General features: G+C 35.2%; 1 protein-coding gene across 1 annotated transcript in view; it reads right to left on the bottom strand.

Annotated features, from left to right (window-relative positions):
- The window catches only part of RIMS2 (regulating synaptic membrane exocytosis 2), a 403,032-nt gene that overhangs the window by 152,677 nt on the left and 231,667 nt on the right, over positions 1–18,688 (bottom strand). Inside the window, exons 19-20 of the mRNA XM_026080279.1 lie at positions 15,700–15,816; positions 447–509 (exon numbers count right to left, since the gene is read on the bottom strand). Coding sequence (XP_025936064.1) covers positions 447–509; positions 15,700–15,816 — 180 coding nt within the window. The remainder of the gene's footprint in view (positions 1–446; positions 510–15,699; positions 15,817–18,688) is intronic.

Genomic DNA, 18,688 nt, shown 5'->3' on the forward strand with positions numbered 1-18,688 from the left:
GAGCTGAGGGTTGGCAGGTACCCAGCGCTTTGCATGGGCTACGCACCAATCACAGGGGGGAGACGGCTCAGACAACTGCAATTGGGATTATTCCTAAAGCTAAAAAGTCTTAGGTCTCAAAGTTCCATGCCCCTACATGTGAATGTAGGCTGGTATTATCACTCAAAGAGAAAGCACTTTTTCTTTAAAACAGCCCTGAACATTGAGAACATGTTTTAAAACCAGTTCAAACATAATCAATGTTCTTTTCATATTTGTAACTGAATAAAACAGTTTAACGTTGGAAAAAGGACTAGCACAAAAATGTGTCTTTTCTGAGTCAAGAAAGAAAGACATGAAGGCAAATGTACTTATTCGGAATAAATTTAGTACTATAATAAAGCAATTCTATAATAAGATTAGAAATACATTTTAGCTATATCTGTAACTCTACACTCTTTACTTACCCATAATTTTCAGCTGAACCATTGACTACATGATCTGCCCATGAACTTGCACCATTGTACCACCTTTACAATGCAGTTAAAATAAAGAAGTGTTACAAAGAAACATATGCAGTATTAGTAACACTCTAATTCATATGACATGAGCACTTCTCAATAAAATGGGGAGCTTTCCAATTGTTTTCAAATCATTTTCTGTAATTCCTTCTACTTCCTCTTACTTATGAAGAAAAACACACCTTCTTTAATTAATTAATTTTTCCTGATACAGTACTCAATATATTTCACTTTTATTATTTTCAGCAGTTTAGCCATGAATTTCAGTTACATAAAATCTAATGGATCCATTATTTTTTCTCACACTAAAGTCTTCATGTTTTCAATGGCTACTGAGTTTGTGAAATAATTAAAAATATCTGTGGAGATACATCAACTTTAAAATAATATTCTATGAAGCGATAGTATAAAATGTTGCTCTTAACTTTAAATATTTAATCTTTTTAACTTTATTTACTTTTCTATTTGATAGGTAGTTGGTTTTCACAGTTATTTAAGAAGCAGAAGAAAACTCACATTCCACATTCAGATCAAACAACGAAAACCAATTAAATTTTATGCATCTATTATTGTGCCCAGTATTAAACAAAGGCTACCTAGTTTAAACATTTGCAGCATCATTTCAGCAAAATCTGTTGGAGAGCACATCAAAACAAGTACAGGAACATTTTATCTTAAAGTAGAACCTTAGAGAAAAGAAATAATGGGATGAAAAAAGCTGCTTTGATTTCAGAAGCCCTGGAATAATCTGTTCATGATCCATTACCCTGGTATGTTGAAATTTTATGCAAATCATCCAATATTTGGTTAAGGAGCCTCAACTTCAACCTTATCTGGAGATCCAGATTTCCAGGCTCATGCTCAGGGATAGCACTGGAACTGCAACAGTCCCGCTATTGAATGATTTCCATGTGACAGTGAGTGAGAATCAAGACAGAGATCTATTGTACAAAATGAGAGAAATACCAACTTGTTTCTTTATTTAGATTTCTTTCTTTTTGGACTTTGCCTCTCTCTCTAAATGTGAAATGCTGTTATCATATAACTATTTCTAGAGACACCCCAAAATTTTTCAGATTATACTCCCAATTTGAGATGGATTATCTCCACTGTGATACCAAAATTTAGGAGGAACAATAGTGTTTTGGTCCCAGAAGAGTAAACACTCAAAATTAGTTTGAAGGCATTCGACTTCATTTTTCAGTCAGTAAGAGCACTAGTAAGTCAAAAGTTGAGACATCCTTAAGTGCCTCTAGATATTAAAAAATTGAAACTGAAGATGCAAATTTGTCCTATAATTATTCATAGTGACTGAAAATGTTAGCTATTAGAAGTATGTTGTAATTAAATGGGGAAAGACCTTCAGTTATAAGTAACTCATTTGTATTATTGCTTTTCCTCCCATATCTTCTAGCCAATAAACTTTTTTCAACTAAGAGCTTTCTTAAAAAAATCCAGAGTGGAGGCAATGGAGGGCTAAAAAAAATGAGGTATTTAAAACTCTGGAGATTAGTTGTTCTGTTTTAAAAGAAATACTGCATGAAGTGCACTGTAAATTTGAATATCATGAATCTTGGCCAATTAAAAGTTTTAGAATACACTTCATAAAAATTATTACATCACTCAACTTTATCTATTTTATTATAGAAATAAAAATACCTTTCAGGAGCATAGGTTGTGTCATCATAATATGTATTAGGCACTCTTCTCTCCTGCCTAGTCCTCCTGAATATGGAATAAACAGCACAGGTATTTCAGACATTTTAATAGTGTTTTTTTATTATGTGTTTTCCCTCACTGTATAATTAAGATAGCAATGTACATAGAGTACATTTATCTCCTTTATGTTCAGCAGTATCTTCTAAACTTATATATTCATACATAAGGTCATTCTGAAGTTCTACTTTTGAATTACATTCAGAAATAATCAGCAACATATTGAGGACATTTGATCAATGCACATATTTCATAGGAGTGTAAAGTTACATCAGTAGGAGAACAGTATTTATGCAATTGCAAAATTTCAGCAAAAACAGCATATGCCTGTTATGAAATTTCTGACTGGTAAAACAAAAGTCAATAAACAAAAAGGAATCAAAAGTTTGTTTCCTTAAGAGAAGCAACAGAAATGCTGCCTGAAGTAAACTGCATATCTTGCACAAAATGTGCATAAACCAGCTTTTATTGTTCTCCAAACTCAAATCTCAGAGATTAAAAGAAAAAAAAAAAAAGAAATAGCATACAGTATAGTGCTCTCAGTGATTCAGCTGAACTCTGAGATAGGAAAGCTGAGAAAGGAGAGTTCAACACAGTGAAGCTTTCAGCAGATTTTTATTTGGGAGGAACTATTTWAAAAAAACTAGAAAAACAGTATATTTTTATTTTTTGATAAATTTGGGGTGAAAATCTTGAGAACATTATTCTGTCAYTGAGATCATATGTATGTCAGCCAATTTAAAATGGGTGGCTGACAAATTATGAACTGGATTGGTATAACTGTACAGGACTTGTGAACTGCAGGATATAAATAAAAGGGCAAGTAAAGCTCTGTATGTCCAACAATGATATCTTATGTACGTTTATTCTGAGTGGCTGCAGCAGTGTGAGCTGGTACCAGCTAGTGCTATAATGCTGCATATTAGGTAGCTGAGTATTACATGAAAGGGTCAATAAAAGTTTGAATACAGTACTGGACAGCAGGTAGCTCTTGAGAAAGCAGTGGGACCCAAGAGCAATGAAGTCACTGCAGCCACACATGTCCCCCATTGTCTTTCTCAAGCTCAAGCAAACCATCTTGTCAATGCTTCCTCTGTTTCCTTTTGGAGGGCAGTAGTTGGACTCCTTCAGAGGGGAGGAACTATCATAAAGGCAAAATGATGACAGCACCATGGCCTAAGAATGAACTCAAAGCTAAGGTTTTTGATATTGTAAGGTTCATCCTAGAACATCAAAGAATATCAGACTTGATAAGACAGTAAGTGAAGCAATCATCAGTAGAGAAAACAGCTCTGTGAAAAGAAACAGTTAGAAGAGAYTGCAAGAGTTAAGGGGCTGCCTGTGAATGACTGTAAGTAGTGAAAGGAGCCATGAACAAAAAAGAAGGCAGCAAGTAATCTTGACTGATGTATCTGTATGACATATTTGCCTGAAGGACATCCACACTGACAGATTCATAATGACATATAAGACAAAACAATCTCTATCCCCAATGCATGACTCTTCCCTGAATGTTGGACATTACAGAACAATGATGTTTATTATTTTGATTAACAGTGGAAAATAGAAATACTTATTTTACATGTTTTAAAAAGTGGAAATAAAAAACATCAGAAGAGGTGATTGATTAATATCAGCATGATTGATTAAGTGGATGGGACTAAGAAGATGGGACTAAGGTCTTGCATTACAAAATAACGTATTTTTAGATAAGCATTAAACTGGATAAAAAGTTTAAAGATAGATGAGGAAATATGGTTTAAAAAATCTTTAATGTATTTTCAAAACACAAAATAAGGAAGAGGAAATGACTCAGGGTGTTTATAAGGATAACGAGGAATAAGATAACGATTATAATTTATTTGGTCCTTAAATACCTGCAGAACACCTTTCAGAGTATGGAAAGACAGAAAGGATGAAAGACTAGGAAAAGTCATAGTGATTATCAAGTACTCAAAGTAGCTCATATCTGGTGAGACAACTCATTTAACTTGAATACTAACATATGCACAGGAAGCCTGGATTCAAGAGGACCAGAAAGTCCATGATCAGATTCTACAGCCCAAGGATTCCCAAGATACTGCTCTAACCCTGAGGTGAGTAAGACACATTCCATTGCATGTAGGATTTTCTTTCAGACCCCAGCAGGAATTAGATTTAATAGGACTCCTCCAAAATAAGGCCCTGGAAAAGATTTACTCCATCTCACCACTTAAATCCCAGCTTTTTCTTCTTTATGTACATACTACCACTTTTGCCCTTTATTTTCATTGCTTTTATTTTATTTTTCAGAGATTAAGTTTTACAGAAACTAAAATAAAGACTTGCAAGGCAAGATCCTCAAACTAGGACAATCTGATAAAAGCTCCAACTTTTGGCAATATCTGGATAGCTACAGATGTGACCTTCAATCTGAAACAGATTCAGATAAACTATGGCAAATATCATTATAACCGTATATAAAACCTAAATACTGAAACAGAATATATTTGGGTACATTTCTTCACATATTTTCAGGGGGAAAAAATGCCTCTCATTTTTAAAGTTTCTATATGTGGATGTGGACTGAATTATTAAATACACTGTTTCTTCAAACTGAGTTTCCTATAATACAATGAAGTAAACAGGTGTTTTCTCATTATTCCAGAGAGAAAAATAAGTACAAAAAGGACTTCAGAAAATTCCACCGAAAATAGGGGTTATATAAAGACACTTTTTTATAATATCCATATAACCTAATTTATGAAACTGACTTTTATAAGACTATTCAGCCTCTCTCCGGATGTAGCCATACTCCAGAGTAGTCATTCTTAGATGCAGATATACTCCCAGAATACCATAAAACATCTTCACTATATGTGTTTATCACTTAAAACATAGGTCACATTCTTAGTTTGGACACCAAACAGTACTGTCAAAGTATAAGTGGTAGAACAGACAAAATGCTCCACACCAATTATACCTCTCAGGATCATAGTAAGCACCCTCAGAATAGGTACGCACATCTTACGGGAGCGAAGTAATCTGATTGCATCTTCACAAAATAGAGGATACATTGTGTGATCCTTGCTGCCAAAACATAAAGGGTGAACACAATGAAAAGCAACACAAAGATGAAATGAGGACAAACACGAAAAGCAGGAAATTCAACAACAGAACTGGAACAGAACTCAWCTGGAACATTGGTGAATTTAGCAAAATTACTTAGGAAAAATTAAGGAATATTAACCTGCAGCTGAGGCTATGAGAGAAGTATCACACTTCAGACTTATCTGTTGTAACCTCTAACACAATCATACATGTATTACATTCTGAATATGAAAATTAGAGTATCAGTAGTTGTGTTGGTTGATTTAAATAATTTTCTTTACTGCATCTTTAAGATACCGGAATGATATAAAGATAGCATCATTCTCCTTCACCACCAATTACAGATTTTTGGCAGTGAAAAAAAAAAGCAAAAAGTTAAGAATTACCCAATGATCGTCTACACGCTCTATTAAGAATACTAACGCAGATATTAATTCAATACTTCTAGGTTTTCTACCACTATCCACAAACTGACAGAGAGAGAAGTGGACATGAACGTACATACAGGTACATGCATTATCCACACAGCGTCACACAGTGGAGAATATGTACCTGGCATCTCTGTGATGGTGATCTGCAGACTGAGTATACCGGGAACGAGGTAGAGTAACATAATGACTGAGTACATGGCAGAAAGAAAAATACAAATATGAGACAGTATGATGGAGAAGGAATACATATCACAAAACAGAAACATAAAGATCTGAGAATACAGGGGCTACATAAGCACTATGTAGAGCACTGAAATGATTAACAAAATTATAAATCTGATACAGAGTTCTAAAGATAAAATTACCTAAGGAATTCACACATTTATACTGAAAAGCCAACAAGAGACTTTGGATCAAGCAGATAGTTAAAATTTGGGACCTTTTAAGTTATTTCAGTTAGGATGAAGAAGGTATAAATTTCTGGCTGAACAGAATCTCAAGAAGTCATATTGCCTGTTCCCTTGCTTGAAGGCCATGATAACTTCAATACCAATAATATCTTTGGCCAAGGTTTACCTAGTCTGTCTGAAAGGCTACTAGCATTGGGAATTCTGCAATATCTCCACATAGCTTGTTCCAGAGCTTACTGTTCCTGAGGGTGTTTTCCTAATATCTATCCTAACAGCCATTTGCTGTGAATTAAACCAACTAATTCTTGTTTTATCTCTGGAGGACACAGCTAATAACCAAGTATCACCTGCTTTCTAACAAGCTTACATATAGTTAAAGGCTATTACCATGTCTTTACTGAGGTTTCCCTTTTCTACAGTAAACAGTTCTTTCAACCTTCAGCCAGAGGTCAGTGGTGTTCAAATGAAGTCCTGCAGACTTTTAGTTCCATAGCAATTTATTTGTTCATTTATTTGAGGGGAAAGGGGTAGTTCCTGCAGAATGGAAAATACATTTTCTGACCAACCCTAATTTTTATGTAATGAACCATCATGGACATATCCACCTGTAGTTTTGTAAAAGTAATAAGCAGAGAACTAAACAATTTAGGAATTGAATATTTCACTGCACATTACAGTATACCCAAAGCTTGACCATATTTAGAAGTGACACGTTATTCAGATAACAGATGAATTTAGAGGAAAGCCCCATTATTATTTAAATAACATGAATCTATGTAACAGCTGCAATACAATATGACAGAAAAGAAATGCACACATTTCAAAATAATGAAAACAAAGTATTTACCTTTTGTTTGTATTTTGAGAAAACCTGTCAACATTTTTGTAATTTGTTATATATTGCTTTATATTTGTCATTGTACTAGGAATTCTTCAAATTATCAATGCTTATTTGAAAAAGGGAATAATGTTATTTCTCTTTCAGTATAAATATATGCACACAGTACAGGAAAAAACAGTTTTGAAAATAGTGTTTCACTTCCAAATTACAAGAAATTATAACACAGCAAAAAAGAGTTCCTGGTCTACAGGTCCTCTGAAGTTGGGGTATTTTAAAGTAATGTCCAATAACAAATGCCCACATTAGAAGTGTAATCCAATTTTGTAATAAACATGGAAAACCCCACAATTCTTCTATGCTTTTACTTCTCATTTGTTAAATTTTTTTACAATTAATGATTTTCTAATAATCAGACACACCTTTACATGTAGCTATATTGCTTGTACATATTATCTTTGCCTCTTCGCACATGGATACAATATATCACTAGCCACATGTAAGTATTCTTTATAAGCATATTATATTAATCATATGTAGGACAAGAGATTTTTGTGCTCGCTTTCCAAAGACATGCCAAAGCACAGTCATCACTATAAAAAGCTCTTAACTAAAGTCCCTGATTATGCAATTTATACTTTGCAGACAGATTGTTACCACAATGAGGAAGCCTACATAATTCAGGAGGCCTCAATTTGGCACAGCACATTGAAAATTGGAGGATGAGACCCTACGAAGAACTTAACAATTAAGAAAACAATGGTAGAGCTTCATTGTAGGCTGCAAATAGCATTAGGATCTTTGAACTAGTGCACAGACTTGAGTATCAAAAGCAGTCTCCCCATAACAGCCTGGCATTCAACATGCTGCCAAGAAGCATTAAAAGCTAATTCCATAATGTTCTTAAAATTTGTTTTAGAATACAAGCACACCCACAGGAAGAACAATCAAATAAAAATGTAGGCGTCTACCCCATGGCAACTACCATATGCGCGGTTATGGCAAAGAACTGCATACCAGCCCATTTCCACCACTCTATTTACAAGCTATGTCCATGTGAATATGTCTTTAAATGATTGAGCTGAAACTCTGGAATTAAATACCACAATATTGTTGCAAATATTACATTAGTATTAATTACTAATTAAGACCTTCCAGCTGGTAGATGACATTTTAAGATTAACAGTTCACTTTTATTTCCTCCTTTATCTTCTCAGTGAACTGCTGACAAGTTTTCTTGAAGGTCTTTCAAAAATGGAAGGCAACAAATAAATATAATATATTCCAATAGTTTTCAAAGGGCAAGGCTTCAGAAAAAAATAGKATCTCAAACAGTGTTGCAGAACATGAATTTAATGGCAATGCAATTGCTATTTGCAAGTAGCTTAACTCACTGTCTGTAGGAAGGAACACCCATGACTGTTCCACTCACTTATTTACATGTGAACAAAACATCATCAGGTAATGCTCTGCTTATGGTTTGAGTCCTGATTACTTTTCAAATCCCCACGAAACTATTCTGAGTGCCAGAACTCTGGTATTAAGTTTTGTCCTAAAACTTCTAGAGACTCAGAGCTCTAGAGCTCCTATCAAGTTTACTTTTTCATTGAATTGCCTTTTTCATGGGAACATAAGGTAGTTTAAGCATTTTTTTACATTCAGAAATCCATAATCGGTGTAAGCTGGCATTTAGATCCAGCCACATACACGATCTGACTTTGACAGTCAGGTTTGAAATACGCTTTCTCACCACACAGAATTCTGCTTGCCTGTACAGAGAACTCAGGTAGCCTTATCTTATACTTCACCTTTCTCTCTGGCATTCCTGGCTATTTATACTTTTCCCTATTCTTTAGAGTCCATGTAATTCATGCTATCTACCTCACAATAGAGAATAACTCTTTATAAAATGTTCTTACAAGTGCAACATAAGATATGAGAATACTATGTCTGAAGTCATTAACGAGAAAAACTAGTTCTACACATATATTAATTCAGTAACTTCTTAGAGTACAAGGCATTCATCACAGATCAAGAAAATATAACCTAAGAATCCCTGTGCATTTTCACAATATCTCTAACTATAATAATAAAAATACAGATACTAGTCATATAAATATCTCTCTCTCTTTCTCTGGAAACTGAGTGATTTCCATAAATTATGCATGCTTAGTAAAAAAGAAAGGAAGGCTGCATGCCATATCTTGATGGAGGAGAGAATGACGGACATCATCTAAATCAAAACATGATGGTATGCACCTCAGGAGGCAGCATATTGTTCAGTGCTTTATATATTACAACATGCACACCAAAAGGGTTAAATGTCCTCTATCTTCTGAGCACACCCTGCTATTTGTTTCATTATTATTCTTTATATATTAAGTTTAAAATAATTTCTTTGTATTTAAAAATATGTTAACAACAACAACAACAAAACACAACACCAAAATGACTAACACTTACCTAATTCTCACTGTCCAAAATTGAGATGTGCAAAACTTCCATTTGGCTAACGCCTAGTCTAGAACACTTAAAATCACAATGTAATTGGTTGCTGCCATTAGGCTTTGCATTGTCTAAATGCAGAACAACTTCAGAAATGTTCCAGAAGTGCACTCAGACTAAACACATCTGTTGAATTGTTCATGAAAACCACAATCTCACAAGCATATGTAGGTGGGAATGCATGGAATATCATGAAGACATCAATACATTTTAGATATAGCAGATTTTTAAAGAGACAAAAGAACTCCAAGATACTTTTCTTTGGCAACCTTCACTGAGGCTTTTAGCCTTTTACCTCACATTTCTTATTTGCTGCAGTACAATAGCCAAAGGCAGAACTACATCAATTGACAGAAGGGCAAAATGAAAATATCAGTTTGCATCCTCACAGATTTCTGAAAGATTACAGATCTTGCTACAGATAGCATAGAGAGGACATCTGCAGCAGCAAGTCATTTCACTTATATTCGAATAATGAAATTAGTCTGACGAGACAATGTTATAGCTTTCGCAAATATGATCATKAATGTAAACACACACACATACTCTCACACACACAGATGTCATGTGAAAATAAATTTCCATTATTCTGACAAGAACATTCCAGGCATGTAGACAAACATGATAATTTTCATTTTTCAAAGTAAACAGAAAATGATGCCTTAAAATGTTCTGATATCACTCACCAATTTGCCCATTTCCTTACACCTTCATAAAAATTCAAAGAACCAGCAGGGTAACAGAACAGAGCTCAATGATTTAGTGACCAATTAGATTGCCTAATTCCAAGTGTTTAATTTCCAGGGGCTGGATAGATCTGCCAGAATAGTCTCACAAGCACACAAGAAAATTTGCATACATACACACAGTGCCTCACTGTACAATCCATTGCATAACTTTCTGTTCTTAGTGTGCAAGGGGAGCTGAACTTGCTCTTCCCAGCTTGGGATATTTTACTCAACAGTAAAGATGAGGCATTAGAAAATAACCATTCTCTTTCAATTTCTATTCTCTGTGACCAGGTCTCACATTTCAATTAGTATTCCATCCTCTGTATTAGATGGAAAGATGATTCCAAAATATTTTTGTGTAAAGGATGAATGAGTGGAGTACTATCATGTTCTGATAATCTTGTGCTTATGGAAGCAGCCATAAATAATTTTGAATGCAAGACAAGACTCTCTGTTCCAAAACTAGAGCTTGAACCAGTCAAACCTGGCTGAAAGAAAAGGAGAAAGGAACAGCTGGCTCTTTGGGCTGGTTTACTATGAAATTTAAAAAAAAAGAGCCATTGAAGGTAGGAGGAGGGAGAAGAGAGGGGTCTGGCCTATGAAATTTAGGGAAAGCACTATAGCAAGGAATCAAGTAAGAAAGTGGGCCTGGGATCAAGTTAGGATTGCAAAACCAAGTCCGGAGGGTTCAAGGGAAAGAGGCTGGAACTACTAAAGTGATCGGGCCTTTAAGGAAAAGGTGTGCGACACTTCCTACTAGCAGCTTACTCACTCTGCAGATGTTAACTGCTACAGTCAGTTACTTTTTCCGGACAGCTGAGGCCTATGATATGGTTGTAAAAGTTTTGGTTCTCCAATGAGCAAAGTGGCAGTTAATGTGCTGTTTGGAGGAATGTTTTTCACATTGCTTTATAAGCACCTGAGAAATTACACCTAAAAAACTGCATTAATAAAATGTGAAGTCAAGCACACAACCCTAGAAAATGACAAATGCCATCCATGAATAAAACATTGGTTACATAATTTTCCCTGCTGCATTCTGTACAAAAGATAAACAGAATGGTTTTATTTGATAGTTTAGTCTTTTTAAAGCAGAGAATGAGTTTTCTTTAAGTAAAAACATGAATAGCTTTTCCACCCCATAATGATATGGATGCTTGCTGTCACACAAATTGTACAGAAATTCCTGCTCAGCTCCTCAGGCAGATTAATTCCTAGACATATTCCAGTTCATTGCAACTGACCACTAGGAGAATTTAGCTGCGAAACAACAGCAATTATCAGCAGAAAATCTGTGAACTGACACTCATTGTTTGATCAGATTGAGATGATTTGCTATGAGAAAATCAATATCACAATATCGCAACGCTCTCCCTCATACATTTTAAGTCCTTGCTCCTAAGGACACAGCACTAAAACTTTTTAACAGAATGACTGCATTATTTTTAATATGGGCATTCTGTATGTGTATTTTCTTCCAAGAAATGTATTAATGACTTTTCATTGTTTTTTTTTAATTCATCTTGAAGGCTGTGTATCCCAAGTCCTTCAGATGTAGCTGCATTTGCAAGAACCCACTGCCTCTTTTTTCTAATTTGCTGGGTATTGTAGAAGTAAAGGAACAATAAAATAACACACCAATCATAAAACATACAACTAAAAATTGAAAATACCATCTCAGAACTTCCACATAAAGCATCAGCTACCCTTTTTACTCTGCAATATCTGTATCTCTGTGATATACATTAAAATTATTAGCTACATTATAAATGATTAACTGAAATGTTACCCTGCTTTTTCTCACTTGTCTCCCTGTAAGTCCCTACTACAGGTACATACAGAATTTCTTATATTTCTTATTCCATGCCACTGCAGGGCCATTTGAGAGAAGCATTCTCTGAATGCAGTGGCCACTATACATGTGCTAATTTTACCATGAGTAATTTCTTGCCTCAGGGAGAACACATCTTGGATAAAGAATACAGTGAGATTAATGCTTGCTTAATAATATCTAATTTGGTTAGAGCACTATTTCCTGTACGGTTGAGTATAATTCCTTATAACTGTCTTGGTGTTCCTCATGAACTATTGATATATCACTCGGAACGTAATACATAGACAGATTTTTGGCAAATGTCTTGTTTTTAGACTTATGCTAGGATTTTCACGTTATTCCTCTAATCCACCTGATTATATCTATAGCTTAAATATAAAATTCTGAGATCAAATCTGGCTGTTTCCAACATTTTTTCAATAGTTTGATTAATTTGTTTTGGTTTCTGAAATGAGGTAATAGTCTGCTTTAGAGACCTTATTAAAAACATGTCTAGCTAAAGTTTACAAGGTTACCTTGTTCGCAGAGGTAAGGGACTTTACAGTACTTGGGAATATAGAAGGTCATAAGCATTCACATTTTTTTCCATGGGAAGTTTAAGTTATTCCATAAAAGTGTCAGTACTTGCAAAAAAAACCTCCTCATATTTTGACTGAAATGCACCAGTACATCTATATTAAATATACAGGTAACAAAGTAACTTAAACAATTTCACACTTGGAGTTACCAGTATACAATACAACTCTGACCTTTTTGATAATACAGGAACAGAGATAAATTTTGACTGTAGTTTTGCCCTACCAACAAAAAACAGTGTATGAAATGATACAAAATTTGACATATTTAAAGGCCTGGTGTTAGAAATTAAAATTACCTCCAATGATATTTAAAAATGTATGTCTGGCTGCTTTTTTAATATTTTGAATTTTATTTCTAACTACATACTCAGTTTTGAGGGAATGTTTACCTTGCCATTAGACTTGAGGTCATTAGAGGTTCCTGTGTGTGGCTCCAGCTAACTCCTTAATGCCATATGTTAGACAACTCTACACTACCATCTATAAAATTGAGGAAAGAATGTTCACACTCATATTCTCAGTCACTTTCTAACATAGTACTTGAGCATGTCTACAAGAATATACTTTTGCAAAGTCCCTTCTTTGCAAGCAGCTCCAAGAGATGAACACACCATGAAATGAACAATAAACCCTCAGAGCAGCGGAGAAGCAAAGTATGTTGGTTTTTTTTTCACAAAGGCAAACGTGGGACAAAATAGGGATGACCAGTAGAAAGATTATAAACCTATATAAAAGTTCAGAGTTTTTCCACTTCTCCACGTTGCCTGCAGTTCAGGCAGTATTCAGAATTTAATAGTATTAAAGTGTTATTTTAGGGATTTCTTAGTGTATGGACCAACATTTTTTATTATGTAACACAGAGAGCATCAGACAAATATTCAGTAAAATAATCTGAAGTCTAATAATCCTTCTGTTCATAAACCTATACTGTCAAGCCAACAAGGAATATAAACCATGAAAAAAGTTTGGAACTACCCTTTTTCCTATTCTCTTGAGCGTTGCCTAGAACCAATATGCTTCAGAGACTGTGTGTTACAAAGAGGCATAATTAGTCAAAAATCTGATTACACAGCGAGCCACTCACCATGCATGCACAGGAAGACTCCTGTATGTGTTTTGGAAAATATAGATGACAAACCTGCTTTCAGAGATTCAGAACACACCTAACAAGCAAATATCTACTCATCAAGAATTGTCACATGAAAATTCAAAAATTCCATCACCAACAACTTTCTAACATTGTTTTTCTGACATGTTCTAAAAAAATTGATTCTCTTTCTCTAACCCAAGCCAGTGCAGCAGAGGAGATTTGCTTGAAGTGGATGAGGAAAGATTGCAGTGCTGACTTCAGACCGCCTTTTACTGCTATGCATGTATCCGGGACGTAGCAAGMAAATGCAGCAAACAGTGAAAAAACACAACAGCATTCCAGAAGGCATATAGAGACTCTAAGGATAAGCTTAGATCCTAGTTCAAGGGTGACTGGTCTAAATAGCAACATATTTTCCCAACAGTATTCTGTTTTTTTTCTTTTAAGGAAATGGCTTAGAATCCTTAAGTTATTACCTTCTGTATGAAAATCAACTAACCCCATCAGCCAACTAAATAGCATTTTCTTTTTCATAACATAGATAGAAATATCAAATAGTTTAGAATAAAAATGAGGTTCATGTATCCTTTACTTATACCTTTAATGAATACAGTTAACATTCTAGATGATAAATATTTGATTGCTTTTCAGCATTTTAATTTTTTTTACCCATTTGGACTTTTTTGGCTAAAAGTTCCACTGAAGATCACTTGAACAGAAATGCATATATTTTTTGTTTTGATACTCTTTTTTCTATCTTCTCTTATTATAAAAATGAATTAGAAATATGTTTTTTTCTGAAGATTTTTGTCCTACATTCCTTACAATTATTAAGCATCATGTTAATATTCTTTCAAGACATATTCATCCTTTCTGTTCAATATAGCTAGTAAAAAAACCCACTGATTTCTTAAATTCTTCTTTGCATTACAGTTAGCAACTGCAATTATTTGCTCTGATGTCACTTGAGGAATAATCTGTAAGTATTAGCTTCAAGTACTATTCATGCAGCACTACATAAGATCAAAAAATATACCTGTATTACTACTTGCTATATGCAGTTAAGAAATGGGACAATATCTAGCAATCATGCCTCTCTGATTATGAGTAGGTTTTCAACTTGATGTATAGGACGGGCAGACATATTTCAAAATTAAAGGTATCAAATGCTTTTTCTTTTAATTTTATGACCTAAAGACAATGAGGTGGTAAAGACCTTTTCAATATTTGTTTTTAACTGTACAAAGGCACTACTTCGGTTAATTCAGGAAAATTAACTACATTAGCCAACCAGAGCCTGTAATTCCTCTTCTATGTCATTAAAATTCATACAGGTTGCCACAGCTCTGCTCACTCTTTAGGAAGTTCCATTAAACAAAACGTTAGTCACGGTGAGATGGGCCTCAAAACACAATGACCCCAATTTTATTCTAACAGACATTCCCATAGCAGATGATTTTATCACCAAATGGCTCATAAAGTTGAGAAAAGACACAGTGCTGGAATATACTTCTGTTATGTCTGTTAATTTCACTGTATCCAATGGGAGTATTATGTTAATATTGAGCTTAAATTATAAATCTTTACGCTTTACTCAGCCACAAAAATGATCAACTAAGTCTACTGCTACATTTTTAAAAATATTCAGCCCTTGAAGAATTTATTAGTAAAGTACATAAAACATTTTTTATAAAAAAAGGACAGCTAACCTATTTGCCTTTTATATAGCACAATTTCTCATAGATTTTTCAGTTTCCCTCTTACCAAAGATAAACTAAGTTGTCAGTGTGTCAGCCTTTTGTGCACTGTATATTTTTTAATATATCATATAACCAATGGATAAATCAGTAGGGAAATTATCATCTGTGGGATTAGGTAAGTACTTTTGTTGTTTACTTCAGTGAGCTACGACACTGAAATAACTCATGTTGATGAGCGTAAGCTACAGCTGTTCTTAATTCCAGTCAGATATTTACCTCTCTCTGTCCGGGGAGTAGTGGTCATCTATTACACGGTGTCTATCCATTCGGTTGAGGGTATTGTAATGTGCAGGGGTAGATCGAGTCCCTCGGAGTCCCTGATCCACATTCCGACTAGAGGTAAAAGACATCAGATTCTGAGTTCTGAGCGCACCTGGACATTTCACTGGTTTGTATAGAAAGTTGTTAGTAAAAATGACAGCGATGAGATATTTTAGTTGACCTGTCTTTTGTATACTTGTATTCTGACATAACTTTAAATCTCAAGGTAAAAAACTTTTCTCATTTTTTTCTCCTACTGGAAAGGGCAACAACACAATATGTGGGATATTGGGGGGGGGGGAGATGGTGTTCAAATTTCAATATTTTATTTAAATGGTTAATTTTCATCAAAATTTGATTATTCTTTCCAGACTAGCACCTTCAAGGTGTAAGGAATTTTCCAGGAGCCACCGAGTTTGGCTCTACTAGAAACGTGCAAGCTGTAGTGAGGCACAGTGAGGACTACTGACTGTCAAGGGAGAGTGCGGCCTGCTGAACACACTGTCATCTGAATCAAACAGCAGGTATTTGTTTTGCCATGAAAAGGTTATTCTCTAATCTCACTAGCACAGCACCTGAAAAAGACAGCATTTTTTAATTAAATGCTTTTCTATTCCAATAGCCATAGTAAGTGGTACACTTAGTGTAGCTGGGGTTCAAGAGCACCAATCACCCTGTCAGCTTAGTCCAATCTGAGACCAAGGCTTTGCCCACAGAATGTTTTGCTCAATTTAACCATTAATGCCTACTGATATCCACTGACCTCGCTTCTGCTGCTCTGCAAAACAAATCCACAGCAACGGGAAGATAGGAAGACAACAGTTAACTGTTACAATTATCAGATAAACAAAATAGGATAGTTTTGTAGGGATTTGAAAATAAGAGGGTTTGCATGCTTCCCTCCACAGAAATTCAGAAGTTAAACCTATAAATTCTTCTGCCTTCTATTCTTTCCTGCAGTCTTCCCTAAATGCGGGCCTCCTTACACCTTTACTCTGTTCGTGCTCCTGTGTCATTCCCTGTCACTGTCTGCCATTTTGATACCATCAGCATCCTCTGCCAGTCACCAGTCCCTGACCAGTGTTATGACCTATACGTGTATCCTGCGCGGCTGCCGCCACGCTGTTGATTATTTCTGCGTGGAAGTCCTATGATGATGTTGTACCACACACATAATTTCACCTCCAGTTCTATTACCTTTCTAATAAAGCAATCGTATTTCTCCACTCACTCCGGCTCTCATGACTGTAACACCAGCTATCTATCACTTCAGATTGAGTTATATTTACCAATATAATATATATTGGTAAACAAAGCCTGGGAAAACTTACTTCTTGAGAAAAATCTACTGTTTGATAATCCTGGCCAGATGGTGAGKAGCTAGTAAACTTTGTATTTGCCATTTTTTATATTTTTTATTTAAAAGTTGGTATAATTCTTCTTATACTCCACAGCTGTCTAGCCCATAGCTTCTTCTGTACATGCTTTCACCAGCTTTTTCATACCATTTTTTATACCATTGCCCTCTTTTTCATGCGTGTTTGCACCCTAAAATGGATACTGATCAGCCGCCTACACTGTTCTTTGCTGATTTGTCTACTTTCGTCAACAACCAACTCTCATTCTTCCTTTCTCAATTCTAGTCTCTGTCTAACTCTTGTCCTCAGTCTCTCTTTTCTTTCAGGTTCTTTCTGCCACAGTCCATGCACACTCTGGCCTTTTCTGTTAATTAAATATAAATAAATACATCAACATCTTTGACATAACTCCCTAACAGAGAAAGAAAAAGAGAAAGTCCCTCTTCTTCCTCACCTTCATTTTAAAGTGCACTCTGTTTTAAGTACTCACTTTCTAATTTAAATCCAACCCCTTTTCTTCTTTTGTTTTGTTGGAGTCATCCCAGGTGATGCATTCACTYAAGCTTAAGGTTGTATTTGAAAATTATCAACCATTCTGTAATCACTGGGCTTTCCTGAGCCTGTCCTCTCCAGGGTCTTTATCTCACAGTGTTTTAGCATTTCATTTGCTGGGTTTTATTTTCTTCCTCTCTTTCAGTGGACCATCACATTTCCAGCTCCTTTTTTCATGTTGCAATCCCAGCTCTGGGCAATGTTAGTGACAAACTCAGCTTTAAATTTCATCTTTGTGCTGATAACCCTATCTCCCTCCCACACAAAACAGAACTTCACTTACTTTTCCTACTGATGCTGACAGATGTCCAGCCATCAACTGCAACTGAACATGGCCAACATTGAACTTCTCATCGTTCTCCCTGGGGCCTTCTTCTCATTCCATTATTTTATAACAGCAGACAAGAAAATTACCTACTTTGTTTTTTTCTGTTTATAGTGTTAGCTTTATTTTTTACTCTGCCCTTCTTAAGTCTCTGCCCTGACTTAAATACCTAAGTTTTCTAAATGCTGTCATTTTTTTGCAAAACTTCTCCCACATCTGACCTTTGCTCTGCCCGCACAATCAAAACTCCTGAGCAAACTTTCATTATTAGTATCTTCCTGTTTCTAGTCTTAGTATGGAAAAGCTCAGTATCAACCTGTCCACTCAAATTGTTTTCAATAGGATTGTGTTCCTGCCTTACTGTTCTAAATAAATCATTCTTTCTTAAGTCTCTGCATTGTACCAGATCCTGACTTCTTGCTGCTGTTTAAAGTCCTACACAACTGTATTTGTTTCACTCCAAACAAAGCGTTATTACTATTTCAGTTCTGTTCCACTCTGTTAAGGTTGCCTTTGTTAGCCAGATTTACTAATAACCAGAAAAAGACATTTACACTTTCTCCAATGAAACTTGTTACCTAAGGGAAGTTCCTTTCACATTATATATCATCACTCCTTTGGAACCTACTCGTAGCTGACAGAATTTGCATGGAGTAAAGCAACCAGATAACAAGTAGACAAGTGAAAAGCTGTAATTGCAGCTGATGAT

This window comes from Apteryx rowi, unplaced genomic scaffold (assembly GCF_003343035.1).
Source record: "Apteryx rowi isolate R43461 unplaced genomic scaffold, aptRow1 scaffold_514, whole genome shotgun sequence".
Lineage (NCBI taxonomy): Eukaryota > Metazoa > Chordata > Aves > Apterygiformes > Apterygidae > Apteryx > Apteryx rowi.